Source organism: Perognathus longimembris, chromosome 2 (assembly GCF_023159225.1).
Source record: "Perognathus longimembris pacificus isolate PPM17 chromosome 2, ASM2315922v1, whole genome shotgun sequence".
NCBI lineage: Eukaryota > Metazoa > Chordata > Mammalia > Rodentia > Heteromyidae > Perognathus > Perognathus longimembris.
The window spans coordinates 95,677,010-95,699,840 of record NC_063162.1 but is presented as its reverse complement, the minus strand read 5'-3'; the positions used below and the strand labels follow the sequence as shown (position 1 = coordinate 95,699,840).

General features: G+C 34.5%; 1 protein-coding gene across 6 annotated transcripts in view; it reads right to left on the bottom strand.

The window, feature by feature from the left end:
- The window catches only part of Dgkb (diacylglycerol kinase beta), a 549,587-nt gene that overhangs the window by 144,305 nt on the left and 382,451 nt on the right, over positions 1-22,831 (bottom strand). For all 6 annotated transcript variants that reach the window (XM_048337833.1, XM_048337834.1, XM_048337835.1 and 3 more), the window contains one exon: positions 2,136-2,226. In XM_048337833.1, the coding sequence (XP_048193790.1) occupies positions 2,136-2,226 (91 nt within the window). The remainder of the gene's footprint in view (positions 1-2,135; positions 2,227-22,831) is intronic.

The following is a 22,831-nucleotide window of genomic DNA, read 5'->3' as shown; positions in this document are numbered from 1 at the left end:
TGATCAGTTTTCTTGGAGAGCATCTTAAGAAGTTGTTTCATCAAATGTAAAACTGTGTAGAACAAAACTATTCATTTTTATCACCATTAAGGAAGCTAAAAATCCCACAAGATACTCAATATCTTCTATATATCTTTTCATTCATAAAAGACACTTTCTACATAACACCACATTTTCTTGAAGTTTTTTTTTTACTTTGTGTTGATGTCTTTTCAGCTTGTACTTAGGGACAGGCTAATGGAAGGAGCCATGTAGGTGCGGTTAACATTTCCAGCTATTTTCACCCAAAGATATCGCTGCATATATTTTAAAATTTTTCTTCTTATACAGTCTTTGAGCATAGGTTTCTGAGAATAAGAATTACTCAAAATCTGTATAAAGTAGTTTTATAAAATTAAGAATTTTGAGCCCGGTGCTGCTAGCTCACCCCTTAGCAGGTTGATATCTGAGAATAACAGTGCTAAGACAAAATCGGCCAGGGAACAGAAGTCCACAAGAGTTTTATCTCAATTTACCCACCAAAAGGCCAAAAGTGGAGCTGTGGCTCAAATGGTACAGTACCAACCTTTAGTAAAAAAGGTAAGGAACAGCAACCAGGCCCGGAGTTCCAATTCTAGTCCAGGTAACACAGAAACACACACACACACACACACACACACACACACACACACACACATCAAAAAGTAATTTTGAATGTAAAACTGTAGTCAAAACAAATATATATGTGACAATATATAAAATATGTATAATTAAATATTTTAAAATATATAAGAGGGCTGGGGATATGGCCTAGTGGCAAGAGCGCTTGCCTCGTATACATGAGGCCCTGGGTTCGATTGGCCAGCACCACGTATACAGAAAACGGCCAGAAGTGGCGCTGTCGCTCAAGTGGCAGAGTGCTAGCCTTGAGCAAAAGGAAGCCAGGGACAGTGCTCAGGCCCTGAGTCCAAGGCCCAGGACTGCCCCCCCCAAATATATATATATATATATATGAAATGTAACTATATACATACATGATCTGTATATATACATATACCTATATATATACTATATATTGCATATTATTTAAATATAGTATATATTATAATTAGTAGGAGATATTATTCATGATTATATCAATATGTAATATACATACATAGATATACCATCATGAACAAAGATCAAAGAAAGTTCATATTGAACTCCCATGCTTCACCTTCTGTGATAGTATTTCTTTCCTATTTTATGATCTAATTCAGTAATCAAAGATCCCTCCCATTCCATATTGACCCAATCTACTTCAAGTGTTAATTTTTCATTTATAATGAGATAAAAGTACAAAACAATTACATTGACAGAAATATCAATTTGAGCATTATGACTGAAACTAGAGAATTTGTACACTCACTTTAGCAAAAAGTGAAAGCCAATATTTAAAGAATTTGTATCAGTATTAATTCATACTAATATGTCTTAATTCATAGCAGTGAATTGTTACCTACCTATGCTTCATAATTTAGTTCCATTGATTTTGCTTATCATTTGACTAAAAACTGTTACATTGTTTTGCTCAATAAAGTATCTCATTATGTCAGCTCCTTTTATTATATATCTCCAAAATTTTGAAAACCACAGTACCAATATATTTCTGCTTTGAGTCTTTTTAAAATGTCTTTACTTCTTATCTTTGCTCAATTTGTTGGCAATTTTCACTTCCTATATATGTACCTGTGAAATGGCAACCTTGAGAACTGAGAAACTCAGTTAATGAAAAGGATTAGCATGAGAAAGTTTATATTTTAACTATTATTCCTGAAAGTAAGTACAATTTTACTGAACTGTGTTTTAAAGGTTATGAAATATTGAGACCTTAAGAAGATTTTTTTAAATATGTATCTTGAAACTCTTTTTGGTTGTATCCAATACCTTCTTTTGTCTGACATCGCCCTGTGCACACTTTTTTTTATGTTAAATAACTCACACCTCCACTTAACTTTATCATAGTGTTTCAGATAGCTCTACATACTTTGTGACTGTTAGAAATCATATTTTAGAATTTATGTGTATTCTCAAAGTACATTTCATTACACAGACTATACCATAATCATAGTAACAACGAAATAATGCAATTTTAAAAACAGACTCATTTTCCTTACTTCTATTTCTACAGATTCATGTAGCTTCTTGCAGGTGGCTGAAAAGGTTTCAGATGTGCCAAATTCAAAGTACCAAAATTTGTTCTTCATTCTGAAAAAGGAAAGAAAGCAGCAGCTCAAACAATTGTAACTAACAGAGGGATATTTTTATTAAAAAATTTCTTAACTCTGTCATGAAGAAGTAACAGAAAAAGTCTGAGGACCTGAAGCATCCAAAATATAGTGCATGATCACATACTTTCCAACATTCCAATGGTGGTGTCAAATGGTATGATAGTCCCTAAATAAATGCTGGAATGCGTTTGCATATATTATTGGAGGGGATTTTAGGAATGTGTGTATTTGGTGGATTCTAGTGTATCTTTGATTTTCAATCTATTAGTTGATCACAATTTTAAAAATGGTTATTGTGCATATAGTTATGTCTTAGACAACTTGATTATAGAACCAATCATACTAATCCTAAAAAAATTAAAAAATATTCCGAGCTTTTTATGGGAAAAAAAACAAAAGGTTTAAATATGCTGAATGCTTATGCTTGGCTATGTGTTGATGAAAAATACGTTTGGATAGCATTTTAAAAGAAAAACGTGGTTATCTATAAAGCTAATATATAATAAACTGGGAATTGCCATATGATTTTTGAAAACTAGCATACAACATGAAAGAACAAAGGAAGTAATAATATCAACATAACAAAATTTGCAAAGAAAAAATTTAAAGGTTTCAGGGGTGTGTGTGTGTATGTGTGTGTGTATGTGTGTGAGTGTGTGTGTGTGTCTTAGGGCTTGATCACAAGGCATGTGTCTTATCCATGAGCTTTTTCGGTCAAGTCTAACAATCTACCACTTGAGCCACAGTACCACTTTTAGATTTTTGGTGGTTCATTGAAGATGAGTGTCACTGACTTTCTTGCCCCAGCTGGCTACAAACCATGATCCTCAGATCTCAGCGTCTGAGTATCTTGGATTAAAAGTTTGAGCCAATGACCCCAGAGACTTCAGCATATAAGCTTAAAGTTTATTATACGTTCTTCTTCTCCTATGAATTATGATCACATATTTGTCTCTTCATACCAAGTAACTCAATTTATGCTCATTTAATATAGCTTTATGAAAGCTGAATAGATCCAGTAATAGATTAAAAAATTCAAGTTAGGAAAAAATAGTTTTAAATCATACATAATTCTAATAAGATATTATGCCCTTAATTAAAAGAAATGTAGATAAAATTGGATGCATATTTTCATACATAAAGTGAGAAACTTTTATTATACTATTTGATTTTTTTTCATGTGTACTTATTATTTGATTTATAGGTATTGTTATCTGTCATATTTAGGATGTCACAGATTTTTGGCAATTAAAAATTCATTTTGCAAAGATGCTACTACTTAGTAAAACACTATTATTGATTTGTAAAATGATGTGAGCCCAATACAGTGCTTATTAATGCTGTTTTAAATAAGAGTTTTCTCATATAAACTTACATATTTATAATAGTAATGTTATGTATCTAGACATATTCAATTAACCTTTAGACTAATATATTTATTTTCTTATAAAATATTTACAAGTCCTCCTTGTAGAAGCCGTGAGTTAGGCCAGTGTTCTGAAATGTTATGTTTCAAAGGATTGTAGTATAATAAATAATTATTCTAGCCAGGCACCAGTGGCTCATGTCTGCAATCCTATTTACTCAGGAGGCTGAAATCTGAGGATGGTAGATCAAAGCCAGCCCTGGCAGGAAAGTCCATGAGACTCTTATCTTCAATTAACCACCAGAACACCAGAAATGGTGTTGTGGCTCAAAGTGATAGAGCACTAGCTTTGACCGAAGAAGCTCAAAGACAACATGCCCAAGTCCTGAGTTCAAACTTCACGACCAACAAAAAAAGGAAAAGAAAAAGAAAAGAAAACACTTCCTCTTTTCCTTAGAATATGTTTAGCATTTATTGATTTCACCTATGTGAGTAGACAGAAAAAAATGCTAGCTGGTTAAAGGAGCAAATGTGGACATTGATGGGGAAGATCTGAGGACCTGTACACAGGCAAACATATATTAACGATGCAACTCTCTACCTGTGTAACTAATACACTGTTACAAGCTTACACACTGGCTGAAGTCTTGTGAAAATAAAAATGATTTCCAACTGACTCATCATCCTCTAATAATTACAGCATTATACAGAAGCTGACATTAGTAATCCTAGCTACTGAGGAGGCTGACATCTGAGGGTTGTGGTTCGAAGCCTGCAGACGCAGGAAAGTCTGCAATACACTTATCTTTAATTGACAGTAAAAGAAGCCAGGACTAGAGCTTGTAGAATACTAGCCTTGAGCAAAGGGATAGCTCAAGGACAGTGCCAGGTCTTGAGTTCAAGTCCCGGGATTGGCATAAAAAATAAAATATTGGTTTGTATAATACGATCCCAAGACATCCTTAGTACAGGTGTTCTGACTGTTTGAAATTATTTTTCTTTTTCTTTCTTTTTTTTTTTTTTTTTTTTTTTTTTTGCTAGTCCTGGGCCTTGGACTCAGGGCCTGAGCACTATCCCTGGCTTCTTTTTTGCTCAAGGCTAGCACTCTGCCACTTGAGTCACAGTGCCATTTCTGACTGTTTTCTATATATGTGATACTTGGGAATTGAACCCAGGGCTTCATGTATACGAGGCAAGCACTCTTGCAACTAGGCCATATTCCCAGCATGAAATTATTTTTCTATAGTAAGCCAACAGAACATTTCTGTGTTGGGTTTTCTCTGGGATTTATTCACTCAGGTAATAAACATTTAATGAGAACATTCACCTCCACATGCTACTGTGTTTTATCCTATATGATACAAATAAAAATTTGATTATCTTTGGCTTCTAAAGAACGGTGCTTTAACATTACAGTCACCTAAGATAATAATAAAAGCTATTTGCCAACAAACAATAGGTGTGCAGTATTGTGGTTATACACTATATTGAATCAACTCATTTTGTTTCAAGTGTCCAAGAAGGGTTAATGAGAAGGTGACATAGTGGTAGATAAGTAATAGAGGGCAGAGAAAAAAGGAAAGACACATTTTGGGCATTTTTAACAACATGGAATGAAGTAAAGATTTGTTTAGTATGGACAAGTAAGTGCTGTGGTGTCTATTCTGAAACACACACACCAAGTGAAAGGTTGGGACTTGATCACATAAGTCAAGAAGAGGCTGAGAAATTCCTTAGCACAAGAACAGGAGCAGCCTTGTTTTATGGGTAAATATGTCTAATAAAAGGGAGAAAAGTGAGCTGGCATGTTGAAATGCTGATGTTTCAGGCAGGGATATGGCTATTAACATAGGCTAAATGCAATGAAATTGGGGACTTAAACTAAGAAGTAAATGAAATGCAGAAGAGAGTCTGTGTTTGAATGAGAAATGATACTGGATTCACAGGAGCTCTCCAGATACTAGGTTGTACTGACTGCTGCTATAGCTAGCTTATCTCTGAATGCATACATGCGACTACCAGAGCAAAATTCCAGCAGACAAAAGGTATGGTTTCCTATTTTTACATGTGCTGGGATCTAATACTTATTGCATTGAAATTGGGAGACTAAATAAATATATGGGGCTTTGGGTTGCATACAAGTAATTATGACATATTTCTTCTCATCCAAGTGTGTCATAGTTTAGTTTGAGCTATGAAGCATGGGTCAGCTCACCAAGGTATCCTCCTTTAACAAAGATGCCACAAGACACAGGAGTTCTGAGAATTTACATTCAGCCTTAATTCACCATTTTATTTAGCATTACTGCCCATGTGCAAAAGCTACTTTAAATTCTCCATTATCACAACCATTTTATATTTCACTTAGATTAAATATATGGAGGTAATAAAGAGCACATAGAATCAGATTCCACATGACAAATTAAAGACTGTTAAATTTTATTTGTTAAACCAAACTGGTCTTTTAGGTTGTAGAAATAGAGCACATTGACGCATGCATGGTATCTATTTTTATGGTTCACATTCTGAAACGTTGCAAATACTTCCAACACAAATTTTTTTTCAGGAAGAAATATAGCTTAGGAATTTGAGAATGAAATATTCTCAGATTGTAAAACAAAATTTTATTGTAACTTTAGACAGATTTTTAACTCCAGATGACAAATGTCCTGCAAACTTCACACAGAAAGTTATTCATGCAATCATTCTAATTACTATAGTAAGTACTATGCCAATGAATTTCATTGTAAATGTGCAGTTTTCCATTGAATAATCAAAGTGCTAGGTGACCAGATGGTCAGGTCAAATTGAAGAAATTAGGTTCCCCATTCTGGTTTACCAGTAATTTTGCTTTTTTGCCATATCTACTGAGAAAAAAGAACCACCTGAGATTTTGTTCAAGTAAAATCACCTTGTCATTATAATATACTTAATTGCACCAGTGTTTATCTTTCACTTAAGTCATTTAATTTCTAGCAATATACTTTCCTTAGACTATTTCTTTCTAGCTTAGTTGGGGCTTTTAAGCTATTTTGATTTTGGTTTTATTTTTCATGTGCTAAGTAAGTGAATGCTGCCAACATAAAACAAAAGAAACAAAACTTGAAGTGCATTTTCAAAAAAAAACCTAATTAGATATGAAGCTCATTTCTAGCAAGCTATATCATGTAGGGTTCAGGGACAAATTTACTAATATATTTTCTATAGCCTTTGAAAATTATAAATAAGCACACAGAAAGATTTAATGTAGGTACTGGTGTATTATGATACTAGCAGAGTTATGTTTTTTTTTTCTTTTTTCAGTCCTGGGGTTTGAATTAGAGGCTTGCACTTGCTATGCAAGCACTCTATCAGCTGAGCCATGCCTCCAGAGCTTTTTCTTTCATTATTTTTCAAATAGAGTCTAGAGGTTATGCCCTTCTGACTTAGACTGCAATCTTATATGTACTTTCTCTGTGCTGGGATGACAGCACCCACCACTATACCATCCAGCTTCTTATTGGTTGAGATGAAGTCTTGCAAGCTTTTTCCCCAGACTGGACTCAAACTAAAATCCTCCTTTGCTTCTCCTGAATAGCCAATAGACTGTTGAATATAAAAGCAGAAAACAAATACTTGTGTCCCTTTCAAGTTTTCTTAACTAAATGATTCTATATATACTGTGTATGAATACCCTGATCAAAAAATGAAAAATCAATCCTTTTTGAGCTTTTTTTCAAATGAAAGCAAAAATTATAATGTCCTAAATAGGAATTAAAACCTGTGAGTATTTCTGTTCATTAAGGGTATTTCTAAAGGGATATTTCTTGTTTCCTTCCCTTCCTTTCTCTCCCTCACCCCACCCTCTCTATTACTGAAGCTTGAACTTGGATTTTGGGTAATGTCCCTGAGCTTTGTGGTTCAAGGCTGCTGCACTACCACTTAAGTCATACATTCCTTGTTCAGTGTCTGGTAGTTAGTTGTAGATAAATGTCACACACTTTCCTGCACTGGCTGGTTTTGAGACTCAATTCACATACCTCATTCTCCTCAATGGCTAAGATTACAGGCTTGAGCCAGTGATGCCTGGTTCATTATTTCTTGAAATTTCTTAGGAAACTGTAAAGTACTGATCCAATTGAAGTAAAATTTGCTGAAATATTTATATAGATATACATATATGTAATATATATATATGTAATATATATATATATATATATATATATATATATATATATATAACGTTGTCTATTGTAAATCAGATACCCATGTCGGTCTACCTATCTGAGGAGCACAAATAGGAGGATCATGGTTTCCGGTGGCATAGGCAAATAAATAAATAAATAAATAAATAAATAAATAAATAAATAAATAAATAAATAAATGGCTGTATGTGAAAAATAAACAAAAGATGTACCAAAAGCCTAATGTATGCAAGTGTAACTTCTCTGTACATCACTTTAACAATAAATAAGAGAAAAAAAAGAAACATAGAAAAAGCAAAATACAAGAAAAGAGCCAAGGATGTGGATTAAGTTGTAGAGTGTTTGCCTGATAAATGAAAAGTAAAAGTAAAGTAGAAAGTAAAGTAGAAAGTAATGGAGTGGAAAATTTTACACTAATTTATAAAAATAATACTATCAAATATTTAAATCTATAAAAAGTAATTTTTGCTTATAGTAACCTGGGACTATATTGGCCACCATTGCCATGTGTATGAACTTATCAGTAGTTAAAGTGGGTCTTCATGGGTCTTCATATTTAATGTAAGGATTCAATTTTATCTAAACTCTCAGGTTTGGTTTGCACTTTCATTCTTTGGTGTTGTAGCATGGATCAATTCATGTGTTTTCTCATGGTAAAATAACAAGGTTGACAGCATTAATTTATAAGAAAGAAACATTGGTATAATACAGTGTTATATACAGGTGGAAATTTTTATATGCATACCAATGAGAGCAAACATTTTTCTTATTTCTAGACAACAGGTAGAAATATACATTAGAAAAGACACATAAAAATGATTGTCTCTGGTGCTTATCTGTAAGATGTGCTTGTGAAGTCCCAGGGAGACAATGAAATAAGCCATTGAAACTTCAGACACACTCATATAATACTTAATCTTAGTTTGTAAAGAAAAAAATAAGATCGATGTTCTAAAGATGCCATTTTTAACCCAAATTACTTTTACACGACTAAAGAAAAATCATATAATTTGCACATTGAATCAAATATTTTAGTAGCGTTCTTTCAAATATTTCAAGGTTTCTCTTAAAAATACACACACACGTATGTGTGTGGTTATGAGCAAGTGTTTTTATATCTAAAAGTTTTCCATTAATGATATTAATCAGTTACCTGTTACATAAATGCTTTTTAAGCTTTTTTTTTTGGTTTACATATTTTTATTTTTATTTATTTTTTTTTCAAATTTTTATTATCAAACTGATGTACAGAGAGGTTACAGTTTCATACGTTAGGCATTGGATACATTTCTTGTACTGTTTGTTACCTTGTCCCTCATGCCCCCCTCCCTCCCCCCTTCCCTCCCCCCCCAGGTGTTCAGTTCACTTACACCAAACAGTTTTGCAAGTATTGCTTTTGTAGTTGTTTCTCTTTTTTTACCCTGTGTCTCTCAAATTTGGTATTCCCTTTGAATTTCCTACTTCCAATACCAGTAAACACGGTTTCCAATATACTCAGATAAGATTACAGAGATAGTGTAGGTACAACCACAGGAAGGTGATACAAGAACATCATCAATAATAGAAACTACACATACACATAGGACGTTGAAAGTAGTTACAACTGTGATATAACAATTGTTTCCATAACATGGAGTTCATTTCACTTAGCATCATCTTATGTGTTCATAAGGGTATAGCTATTGGGCCTTGTGATGCTCTGCTATGGCTTGCCTAAACCTGTACTAATTATTCCCAATAAGGGAGGCCATAGAGTCCATGTTTCTTTGGGTCTGGCTCACTTCAGCTTTTGATTGCAGCGTAGACCTGATCACCACAAAGGAAGATAGAAAATGGAAAAGTGTAAAAGCCATAGTTACTACAAAGCAGAGTGCTTGCTGAAGAAGGTCAAATACAAAACCTCTCAGAGCAGTGAGAAGTGTAGCATAGTATAAAATGTGAAATTAACTCTGTACAATGAACAATCATCCCTCATGTTTACAATGGAATATATTGCAATAATACTTATATCATTAATACCTGAAATAAATGTTTCTTCATTCATAAGAGATCTCTTTGTAAACTATAAAGAGACTAAACTGATTTGGGGGCATGAATATCACTGGAGCTATACCTCCAGTCTTTTTATTTTATTTATTACTTTTAAAGTTTTTGTTGTTGTTGTTTTCTTCACATAGGCTCCTATTTCTTGCCCAGTTGATCTGGGACTGTGATGTTCTTACCTACATTTCCCATGTATCTGATATCACAGGTATGTCACAACATACCTTGGTAGTTGGTACGTTGAAATGCGGGGTTTCAGTAACTTTTTGCTCTGACTCACCTTGAGTTGTAACCTTCCACTTTCATCCTATCAATAGGTGGCTTTACAGGCAGAACTACCAATTTAGCAGAACTAAATTTATGGTAGGAACCATTGTTATTGTTACTGGACATGGTACCACCTCAAATAAGCACAGTGAGACACAGAAATGACTTACTCAACATTGAATGGGAAGTTGGAAAACTTAAGAAATTATATATTTTTTATAAAAAATATATATATATATATTTTTTTTTTGGCCAGTCCTGGGCCTTGGACTCAGGGCCTGAGCACTGTCCCTGGCTTCTTCCCGCTCAAGGCTAGCACTCTGCCACTTGAGCCACAGCACCGCTTCTGGCCGTTTTCTGTATATGTGGTGCTGGGGAATCGAACCTAGGGCCTCGTGTATCCGAGGCAGGCACTCTTGCCACTAGGCTATATCCCCAGTCCTATAAAATATATTTTTATTAAATATAAAATGTTTAAGCCATTTCCTAAAGCCCTTTTATAAGGTCTAGGGAAAATGTTAGGTTATCTTTCTATAACATCTTTTTATCTAGCACATGTGTGTGCACACATGCACACACTTGCATGTTCTGGTAACCAGAACTTGAACTCAGTGCTCACACTTTTCCTTAGCTTTTTCACTCAAGGCTGGCACTCTACCACTCGAGCCATATCTTCGCTTCCATGGAGATTTAATTTGGGAAAAATAGTCTCAAGGATTTGTCTGCCTCATCTAGATTGAACTCAACTCCTCAGATCTCAGCCTCCTGAGTAGCTAGGTTTACAACTACGTACCACTGCCTCCTGGATATAGTATTTTCTTTAAGTGTTTTTGTTTTTCATGATACAGTCAACTGCAGATGATAACATAATTTCCAGAGAATGGAACCTGAAGTAAGTCTACAGTGGTCTCTCAGGACAGACTTTCTTCTGGAAAAGACAGACATGAAGAAGGAAAGTTGTTGTGTTGTTGAAGAAAGCTATAATTGGAGATGGAGATGGGCAGCCATCTGGAAGAGAAGGTACGGAAAACCCCGGAGGTGGACCTAGATTCCTGGATCAGTTGAAATCCCAAATCACCCATAATAAACCACAGTTCTGGACTTCTATGTATGCCTGTTACAAAAAGAGACTAGTTATTTCTTTAGTATGTTTTATTCTGGTATGCAATCAAATGCACACTGACAACACAGCTTACCATAGTTTAGAAGAAAATTTGCATGTATAATATTATAAATGAAATACTTTGAAAAACCTGAAATCAAGAAATATGTTTATCATACAATGGTATTTTTCTAAATGCAAAAATAAATAGTTATTGAAATAAGTGAAGAATTTCTGTTCATCAAATTCCATGTCTTTATCTTCTGAGTATGTAAGTATCAAAGTACATCTACATCGGATTTGCTGTCCCTCTCAATGTTCTAAAAACATTTCCACATATACATGCTTGAAATAATCTAGGATAAAACCATACATGTGTCTATTTGAAGTGCCCTCATTTTGCACCTACTTTTTTTTTTTTAATCATGGTAAACAAACTCTGTACAGAAGAGCAAACTGCTAGTAAGTTCACACCTCTCTCTTGCTTCTGAGAGTCTGTGGAATTTGAGTTAATAAGACATGTTTTCACAGTTTACCTGTATGGATATTTAAGTTAAGTAAAATTCTTAGTAAACTAAGTAGTAAATAACATTATTTTATTTGTTGAAAGTTAACTATATAATTTGTGTGTGGAGATGGGAGGGAGGAAATGGGAGAGAATGACAGAGCAGATGATTCTGCATGAAAGAAAACGTGCCTATTTCCTGATGTATGGAAATGTAATCTGTTTATCACCTCTATAATAACAAGAAAGTAAAGTAATAAATAAAAAATAAGTAGTAAAAATAGGGTCTAGCCAGAATGTATAGCAAAATATAATAAGATATGGGTACCCCTCATGTAAAAAGGATATATATGTCATTTAATGATAATCACATTCATGAATATATACATCATGGAACTGAAAGAATTCCTTAAGGAAAATTCCAAACAGCCTTTCCAAAGGCTAGAGCTCCTTAGCCCTAATTCAATAGTCATCAATCAATCAATCTTTCTATGGGATGCAATATCACAAATGGGACATATTAAGTAATGGTGTACATTTGAGTTATTACCACTTGCTATATTATATGTGGTATGAATTTTATAGCTAGTAAAATAAAACAAATGAATAAGGAGCTGAAGACTTGTAGGTACCATGATAAAATTATTTTTCTGTATTTACAAAGTAAGACTGGGTCTCTGAACTAAGTACTATCATATCCCCATGGCTTAAGTACTTTTTCATCAATATTATCGTTAAGGAAAGCCAAGTCACTTTCATAAGCAGCAGGCACTAGATGGACAATAGTAACTGAATATATTGAGCCAGATATTAAAATAATTGTTGGATGCATCTCTCATTCTATTATTTACCAGTTGATTTTCTTATACTTCCTTGGTTCTTTCTTTTTCTTCAATCTTCTTGTCCTACTCATTTTTAAACTGTATTCATGGCCCATTATCAGATATAAGAAAATAAAGACTTTCAGTTTTAATACAGATCTGCATAGATAAATGTAAGGATCACCCACTGAGTTTCAAGGAAGTTAAACTTAGATGTCTCAATATCTTACAGGAAAAAAATAGCTTAGATTTTCTGTGAAGATTCAAGGACAGTTCTATTCTTTTCTTTTCTTTTTAACCGGACCTGGAGCTTGAACTCAGGGCCTAATCAATGTCCCTGGCTTCTTTTTGCTCAAGGCTAGCACTCTACATCTTGAGCAGTGCCACTTCTGGCTTTAAAAAAAAAATTATTGTCAAACTGATATACAGAGAGGTTACAGTTTCATACATTAGGCATTGGATACATTTCTTGTACTGTTTGTTACCACCTCCCTCATTCCCCCCTCCCCCCTTCCCGTTTTCCTCTCCCTCCATGAGTTGTTCAGTTGGTTTACACCAAACAGTTTTGCCAGTATTGCTTTTGTAGTCGTTTGTGTTTTTATCCTGTGTCTCTCGATCTTGGTATTCCCTTTCAGTTTCCTAGTATACCAGTATACACAGTTTCCAATGTACTCAGATAAGATAGTGATAGTGCAGGTACAACCACAGGAAGGGGATACAAGAGGATCATCAACAAGAGAAGCTATGGTTTCATATGGCATGTTGAAAGTAATTACAGCAGTTATATAACAGTCGTTTCCATAACATGGAGTTCATTTCACTTAGCATCATCTTATGTGTTCATAAGGGCATAGCTATTGGGCTCTTGTGATCCTCTGCTGTGACTAGCCTAAACCTGTGCTAATTATTCACTATGAGGGAGACCATAGAGTCCATGGTTCCTTGGGTCTGGCTCACTTCACTTAGTATAATTTTTCCCAAGTTCTTCCATTTCCTTACAAATGGGGCAATGTCATTCTTTCTGATAGAGGTGTAAAATTGCATTGTGTATATGTACCACATTTTCCTGATCCATTCGTCTACTGAGGGGCATCTGGGTTGGTTCCAGATTCTAGCTATGACAAATTGTGCTGTGATGAACATTGTTTTGCTGGTGGCTTTAGAGTGTTCTTGTTTGTGGTCTTTTGGGTAGATGCCCAGAAGAGGGGCTGCTGGGTCATAGGGGAGCTCTATGTTTAGCCTTGTGAGGAATCTCCATACCGCTTGCCAGAGTGGCTGAACCAGTTTACATTCCCACCAACAATGAAGTAGGGTTCCCTTTCGGTCACATCCCCTCCAACATTTATTATTGTTAATTTTCTTGATATAGGACATTCTTACTGGGGTGAGATGGAATCTCAATGTTGTTTTGATTTGCATTTCTTTTATGGCCAACGGAACAATCAGACTTCGGGCTTTTTCTATATATGTGGTGCTGAGGAATCGAACCCAGGGCTTCATGTATGGGAGGTAAGCACTCTACCACTAGGCCATATTCCCGGCCCCTTATGGACAGTTCTTTACAACTACCATATAAACTGATTTGTCACTTTGTGTACCCAACAATTATTTGAAAGGTCATCCTACTTTATGAAATTAAAGTAACACTTGTTTAATATCATATAAGTAGCCTATTTAAATATAAATGATCCTACAATAATTAGGCAAAAATTGTTGTCATGGAAGTTCAATATGAGAAAGAAGAGAAAAAATATACATATATGAATGTTTTGTGTGTTTAAAGTATATACACATTCAGTGTACCTAAATCCATTTTATTATTGAAAGGGCAGTAAATAGTATTATTCTCGCTGCTGTAGAAAAGTTTCAGTTCAGTAATATTTATCATTATAACAAATTATCCCCTGCTATATTACTAATCTGTATCTTCTAACCATGTTTTAGCTGTTATATTCTGTAAAACTTGCAAAAGCCGGGGGAGGGGGATCACACATCTGTAGTTGTTTCACACATTATTTCCCTTACCTATATTGTGTGAAGACTACCACAGCTTCACAACTTGAAAAGTACCTCTAATAAAACTTTTTTGTATTCTCTGAAAATTAGTTAAGTGTTTTACCTTTTGTTTCTCTTCACACATCAGCAATCCTTTTCCCAATTCTGCAGCATAAAGTGCCACTTTGCTTTTTGAAAATGCTGTTCTCCATGAAGTTCCTCTCACACTAGAACTAAATATATTGACAGTTCTCTCTTTTCACAAAGCTGTAGAGGAGTGGTTATACAAACATTAATTATCTTGCAAAATACTAAGGGGGTAAGAATCAGACTGCTACTTGAGTTATATTGAAAATATTGGTATTTTTAAATCAAATTGAGGAATTTGAGAGTGTAACACATGAATCAGCAAATCCATTATTATTTAGATTACATTTCTGTCACTGATTTACATCCTGAGGGACTCAAATAGCTCCCTGAAATATCATAATCTGTTTTTGTATCCAGTCGCCATGCTATAATTTATATAAAGTGTTCAGGGTGACTTCTACATGAACTAATTGACAGATGTAGGTGTTATCATTTGTGGATTAATTATTTTGCCAGCACATTCAAAATGTATGTGAGATAATAAGATAATTGTGAAGGAAACATTTCTTCTTTTTTTTCTCTCCAGTGTTTTCTACTGTTTTGTATTTTAAAAGATGTCTAGTCCATACACTATTTTTCCTGTTTGAAACTATGCCCATGTAAGCAGATAACAAATGGAGATGAATTTTAATTGGACACAGCTATTTTCAATATGTATAGCTATCAATAAATCATCAAGTCAAACAATTTTTCTTGCATTAAAACAACAGCCACATATTGCATTGATTTTCAAGATTAAAATTCTTTATTTCTTTGTCTCTCTGTTCATTATTTCCTTCCTTCTTTCTTTCTTTCTTTCTTTTCTTCCTCCCTCCCTCCCTCCCTCCCTCCCTCCCTCCCTCCCTCCCTCCCTCCCTTCCTTCCTTCCTTCCTTCCTTCCTTCCTTCCTTCCTTCCTTTCTTCCTCTCTCTGTCTGTCTCTCTCTCTCTGCCTCTGTGTCTCTCTCCTCTTCATTTTTCTTTCTCTCTCTCTTTCTTGTACTAGGGCTTGAACTCATGGCCTAAGTTCATCACATAGCTTTGTCCACTCAAGGTTTTCACTCTCCCAGTCAAACCAGATTCCACTTTCAACTCTTTCATGGTTAATTGGAGATGAGTTTCATGGACTTTCCTGTTCATGCTGACTTTGACCTTAGCCCTGAGTAGCTACAATTATATGCACAAGGCACTAGCACTTGGCTTTATATTTTTTATTTGGTTAGGACAAAATATCTACACAATTGTTTGTCCTGAACTCTAACCTAGATATTGTGTTTAAGTCATTGCACTCAGTAGTATATATTTGTGGTCTTTTATTTAGGCTAGTTACTGATTTAAAGATATTTTCTCTTTTGGACCAGTTTCAGAGAGTAGAGAGAGAGAATATCCTATTGCCATTTTGTAACAACCAATTCAGAAAGGACTACCTCTTAGAGTCTCTTTAGTGCCACATACTCAAAAATAAGTCATAAAGAGTATTCTTTTTATAAAAATATTATAGTGTTACAAAGTCTTGCTGGAGTTCATGGTCTGGAATTTATAGAACTATGCATTTGAGCAGGACCTTTATTACAGTAGAGTTGTTTCACTAGAAATTTGCATCATCATTGAGAGCAAAGAGAATGAAAGGTAATATGCAGAAAGACCAAAGAAAAGAATGCTTGCAAGTATTTTTTCCTCTTCATTCACAAAACCAGTATTTATTGAACATCTCTAATTTGTTTGCACAGTGGATTTAATTTAGTTTGATTTGACAGGCATAGATATATCAGTTTACAAGAAGATGCTGAAATTTTGCAATTCTCTGAGAGATATCCACATGTATCCTTGCAGTCCATTTCCATCTTGGACTATTGTACTCCGGCTAATTGATAGCACTTACAATTTTCTGTTACATGTGAATTAGCTAATCAGCCATAGGTCAATTATTTTTTTAGGACAGCTGAAATATGCCCTTTGACATATTGCTACTTTAAGAACAGGTTCTGTGTGTGCTGTCTCTCCTTTTCGATCTCTTTCTATATATATTCTGTTTTTTATATATATATATATATATAATATGCTGTGATATATACATTGCCATTAAACAAATCAGTTCATAAGTATGAAGCATCTTGATAGATATCACTTGGGTCATTCTTCAGTCCAAGAGCTCCTAGAGCTCCTAACCCAACCCCTCAATTTTCATAATTCCATAGATACATTGAATATTATGACTACATTCTCTTCCTTGAATACCTCTTTATATATTAATCAGTTTTCTGGTTCTAGAAATTCACAAATAATTAAAGTAGATAAAGTTTTGCCCTCACATTGCAGATACTAAGGAGAGATATGTATTATCGCTCAAAATTAATGAGTTCTTCTCATTTGTAGAGAATACTATCCATACAGTAAGACCCCTCCCCAAATGTAACACATAAAGCAGTTTACTTTAGTGTGCTTCAGAAGTCATCTTTATAATACTATTGAATGCCATGAGAGGTTGTCTAATGAGCACCTACTCTTCCCACTTATGTAGGTTTGCTTCTATGCAATGGGTCTAAGCCACATCTGTCTTACTTATAAATCTCTTCCTCCACCACTCTGAGTCTGTCTTAGCCTTGTAATTTACTTTAACTAATGGAATAGTATTTGGAGTAAGATGTTGCATTCTTCTTCTTGCAGTGCTATCCTGACATGTCCAAAGTAGATAGTTCAAGAAGGAAAGTGATTTGGGAAGAGGACTCAAATCTTGGCTTAGTCCACTCCACCTCATCTGGAAGTGAAGAACTGCTTAGACAAGTCACAGAAACAAAAATGCTACTTAAAGCCTCTCACTCTCAGTGGGGCATAGTGTATATGTATAGATTCAAGCCTCCAAATGAAATGCAAACCATACACAAAAGTCAACCTGTATATAGTCTGTCTGTAGTCCCTACATGATAGTGTAGTGGGAGAGTATTTCATAAATCCACAAATATTGTGAGGATGCTCTCATAGTATGAGAGGTAGAAATCATGGGAAGGAAGCACATGAATGTCACAGGTGATTGTAAACACAGTCAGAAAGAATAGGTGATTTTTCAAACCCAGGGAGCCCACAAGCCTGGAATAATGTCAGCTCACTGGGAGAAGAGATCATGCTGGCAGATTGGAGTCAAATACTTGCATTACAACAACAGTTATCAGCAGGGCTTGCATGAAAATAAATACAGATTAGGTTATGAATTTTTTTTGTCTTTTATCTTCTTGAATGCTCCATGAGTTTTTCAGAAATGCCAGCATAAACTTGTTCAACAGCCCAGAGGAAGCATGTGAATTTCCAAATTAAGTATTAAAACTTCGTTCATATTTAAATCCTTCAGAGTCAAAACAAAGTAACCTAAATAAATCTAAAATTGAAAGTAAATTAATGACCAATGACCTTTGATAATTGTGGTTGCATTTGCCTTTCAATTGAACAATTAAGATGATAACAAGAATATGATAGGCTAGTTAAAAAATAGTGATCTAATGTATCCAATGCCTAACGTATGAAACTGTAACCTCTCTGTACATCAGTTTGATAATAAAAATTTGGAACAAAAATAAAATAAAATAAAAAATAGTGATCTAACTAGAGAATGTAACAGTTCTTATGGATGGAACATCATCTTTATTAATTAATTATAACAGAAGCAGTGTGCAACAAGTGAAAATTATGTTATAATTTCTTCCCATCTACTTTTCCAGTAAGAATGTCTACTGAAAGAGAAATTTATCTGAGATTCCCAATTAGGTAAGAAGTAGGGCATGTTTCTGTGGTCAAGAAAACTCTTACTTTCCTATGAGCTCTAGAGAGTCAGATATGGCAATTAGCAATGGTGAAATCCCTTCCTATGCTTATTAAGCTCCTGAGACTATTATGTCCCATAAGTACTGTTAAGTGACACAAATCAGAAGACATTTTGTTTTGGGGGGAGGGTTTATTGATTTAAGAAATAATCTCTTAAAGAAGACAAACAGGACAAAGAAAAGGAGGAAAGAAAAGAAAAATTCTGAATTCTTTTTGTTATATTCATTCATCACAATACGAGTGATTTTTTTCTCAGCACCCATGAATCTATCATCTCACTAATACTTATGTAAAATCATTTTCATTGTAGCACATAATATATATTAATAAGCTACTAGACTTTTTCTAATATTCTACTTTCCTTTCCACTTTAGATTTAACAATCATATAATAATCACACTGCTCTGCTTGCAAATGAATCATGTACAGTAGTAAGGAAATAGCTAAAAGGGAGATGCTGCCCATGAGAGATTTAATCATAGGAAATGGCTGACTTTTTATTTCCAATAACCATCTGCACTCATGGTAAATCAGGTGCTAATGAAGCTCAGGCCCAGACTGCACTAGAGCATAAATCTCAAGAACCAAAAGTCATGGAGCAACAGACCTCAGAAAAACAGAATTTTCTAAGGAAATATACTAGGATTATCATATAGAAGGTCACCATCTGCAAATGTGTCACATAAATGAATATATTTGGTAGTTATAATGACACTGGCTGTAAATACCAAATCTCTGCATTACTTTTTGAAGCTTATAACTTTCAAATATTATGATCATTTATGGTTTTATCTCACCTCGTAGACAGTCAACATCTTGAGGGTAGGGGCTCTTCATGCCAGGGTAATTTTTATCCCCTATACCATGCCTTGCATTCATAAGTGCTCAGTGTTTGAAAAATAATGATGAGAATAAAATGACTTGTGGTAGAATCCTATTATTAGAATAGGAGAGTACTATAGTCAATGAAGATGCCAAGTGTGAATTGGGCAGAGTTTGTACCTGACATGGAATTTAATTTGTTGTCCTCTGAATTTCCATCAATATGAGACTGTAGACTTAGGAATTTGTTTCTCTGCCATTCTCCAACTCACCAGTTTCAAAAATATTGCTGATGTCTAACCACAATAGGAATCAGAGTGGAAGCTGAGGAGGAACGGTAAGCTCATAGACTAGAGAGATTTGACTTTATAGTCAAATCTCATGTTCCCAGAACATTTAAATCTGAGAAAATGGAAAAATATTTGCCTTCAACTATCTGCCAGAACAAAGCATGGACTCTGTCCTCGTGACTATTACTGACTAAATTGTTAGATATCTACAAATAATACAAAAGCAGAAACCTGCAGTCACAGGCAAAGCTGAATTGGGGTTTCTATTAACACTTGAACCTGTCTAAATTCCATACTCTCCCAAATTTCTTGTGGCCTTGACTTCTCAATTTGTTTCATGAGTGCAGAAATGCCAGGAAATATATCAGTCTTTTCTCTCACTTTTGTATAAAGTAAAAGTGGAGGGCACACTAAAAAGAAATCAAATTGCTAGGGCCAATTAGACTATAGATCACTTTACGTATTACATGGGTAGAATCTTACATCAGTAGTTCTTACTTCTCTGAGGATCAGGCATGCAGGGAAAGTTTGATGAGAGTTGTGAAGTTCTTTCCTGAAATATGCACATGATGTGCAGATGCAGCATTATGCATAAAATTTCAGAAGCTTCACAGTCTCAAAATCTATTCACAATGGCCAGGAGGATGTAAATTTGGGTCAAAAGTTCTAATCAAATTTGTACCAGCAAATATGGGATATAGACAAGATCTTAGATGATATACATCCTGAATGATAGCTGTAGAGGCAGATTATTTGTTAGTCAAACTTGCTTGATTTATTATGTAAGATAATGAATATAATTTTCCCTCTGTTGTTTCAAATAACCCTAGAAAACTGAGAAAACATTAAACTATTTGAGTTCTTCCTTGAATCTACCATATTTCAGTTAATACCTTTGTGTACACTTACCTGCTACCTACTGCATTTACTTATTTTAGTTTAATTCCTTAGAAAGGCAAGGTCAAAGTTCAGCAAAATGAACATCAGGAAACAGATATTTGAAAGGGAGGGAGGATGGATCATGAGGAGGAGAAGATAAAGAGGAGAAGGTCAGGGAAATGTAGTAAAGAATTCAATGTGTATCTTACAAACTTAAGAAAAATGAGGGAAGGGGTAGGTAGGGAGGGATGGGTGAGAATGTTGGAAGAGGTGAAATTGATCAAGATGCAATGTATTCATATAGTGCTTTGTAAAATGGAAACTCCTTTAAGCAACTAAGTAACAATAATAAAAAATAAATAAAACTGAGAAAATAGTCAAAATTTACTATTCAGTGTAAATATATGAATTTGACATATAGAAGTATATTTAGGAAATTTTACTTAGTACTAACAAAGGTTCACAAAACTGAGCCTGTGGCTTATGCCTATAATCCTAGCTACTGAGGAAGGTGAAATCTTGAGGATCAGGGTTAAAAGCCAGTCTTGGCAAAATGTTCTCCATTTCCAATCAACTTGGAAAAAGCTGGGCTGTAGGTATAACTTATGTTAGAGAAACAACCAAGAGCAAGAACATGGATAATCGAACTCTAAATTTATGTCTTGGTATTGGCTAAATGCATCAATAAAATTCACAGAATTAGAAATACTTACATTTGGTAAGTGGTGATAATGTGTTAGACGATACACCATATTCCTGCCTCAGGTAAATTTATATTGCTATATGCCAAATGCATTGGCATTTCACATGGAAGACCATAGTTTGTTATTAGAAAAATAGTCTCTTGAATGTGAGTCTTACAACTTAATATTTTCCCATTTATTGATTTCCTTTCATTCATTTACTTTATAGAATGACAACAAAATTGGCCAATCTTTGTTCCATAATATGAATTATTATACTTGAGGCCAGATATAGCCTATTTCCAATTCAGTAGATAACAAGAACCGAAATAAGATTTTATGGTATTGAATGTTATTGTTAGGTGCATTTTAAATAACAAATGTTTCAGTAGAATGCTAATAAAATTGCAGCCTTACATTTGGATTGGTAGTTTTTCAGAGATTTCCTCTACAAAAATACTTTCATAATTTCATATATTATTATGTTATAGAAAATTCTTTATAAACCGATTGTGATGGAATGTTCAGAATGTTGCCATATCTCTTGAAATACATCTGGGAACAATTTATATGTGAATAAAAACTTACTAGCCAAAGTGGCTTTCATGAGTATCTACACACTTGTGACTTAGTTTCTACTTGTTTTGTGATATCTATACCATTATGAGAAATACATAAAATGGGAGAAATTACAAATAATGATTTCCTAACCAATTAGTAGGTTCAACACATATAACTAATTTGTTATATTGTTAGGGGTTCTTATGAGTCTATAGAAAACAAAGTGTCAATAGCTACATTTTTTAACACTTCCTAGAAGAGTGAATTAAGTGTATCCATCAAACATGTGCATTTGGTTTTATCTAAAATTAACTCTGTTTTAGTCCAAGTCATTAGCAACACTTGCCTTGATTATTCCAAGTTGATGGATATTTCCACTTTCCCCTTCTGGAAATAAGGTAGAGCTATATATCCTGTACATTTTGTGATGAAGATAGAACCACGGGACTATTTTTGTTCAATCAGAAGTCACAGACTATGATATGGCCATTTCAAAACTGGACACTTAATTGCCAATTTAAAAAAGCTGAAAGTGGAGCTGTGGCTCAAGTGGTAGAATGATATCCTTGATTACAAAGCTTCAGGGATGGTGCCCAGGCCCTAAATTCAAGTCCCAGGAATAGAGTGTGCACCTGCATACACACACTCACACACACACACACACACACACACACACACACACACAGTCAAAACAAAACAACAAACAAACAAGCAAATCAATGCCATCCTAAGCTAAAGTAGAAGTTTCTTCCCTACCTTAACCAATGTCAGGAGAAAGTTCATAGAATGGCAACTTCACCACTCATTTCTACGTAGAATTTCTTGTCCCCTACTCCACATTGCTACTTCCCATCTCTGATCCATCAATTAATGAGCAAGGTTTAGACAGAATTAAGAGGGATACTCTAGTCCTGCCATTTTTTGTCTCTTTTTTTTCCCAAATTTTTATTATCAAACTGATGTACAGAGAGGTTACAGTTTCATACGTTAGACATTGGATACATTACTTGTACTGTTTGTTACCTCGTCCCTCGTACCCCCCGCCCTCCTCCCCTTTCCCTTTCCCTTTCCCCCCATGAGGTGTTCAGTTCACTTATACCAAACAGTTTTGCAAGTATTG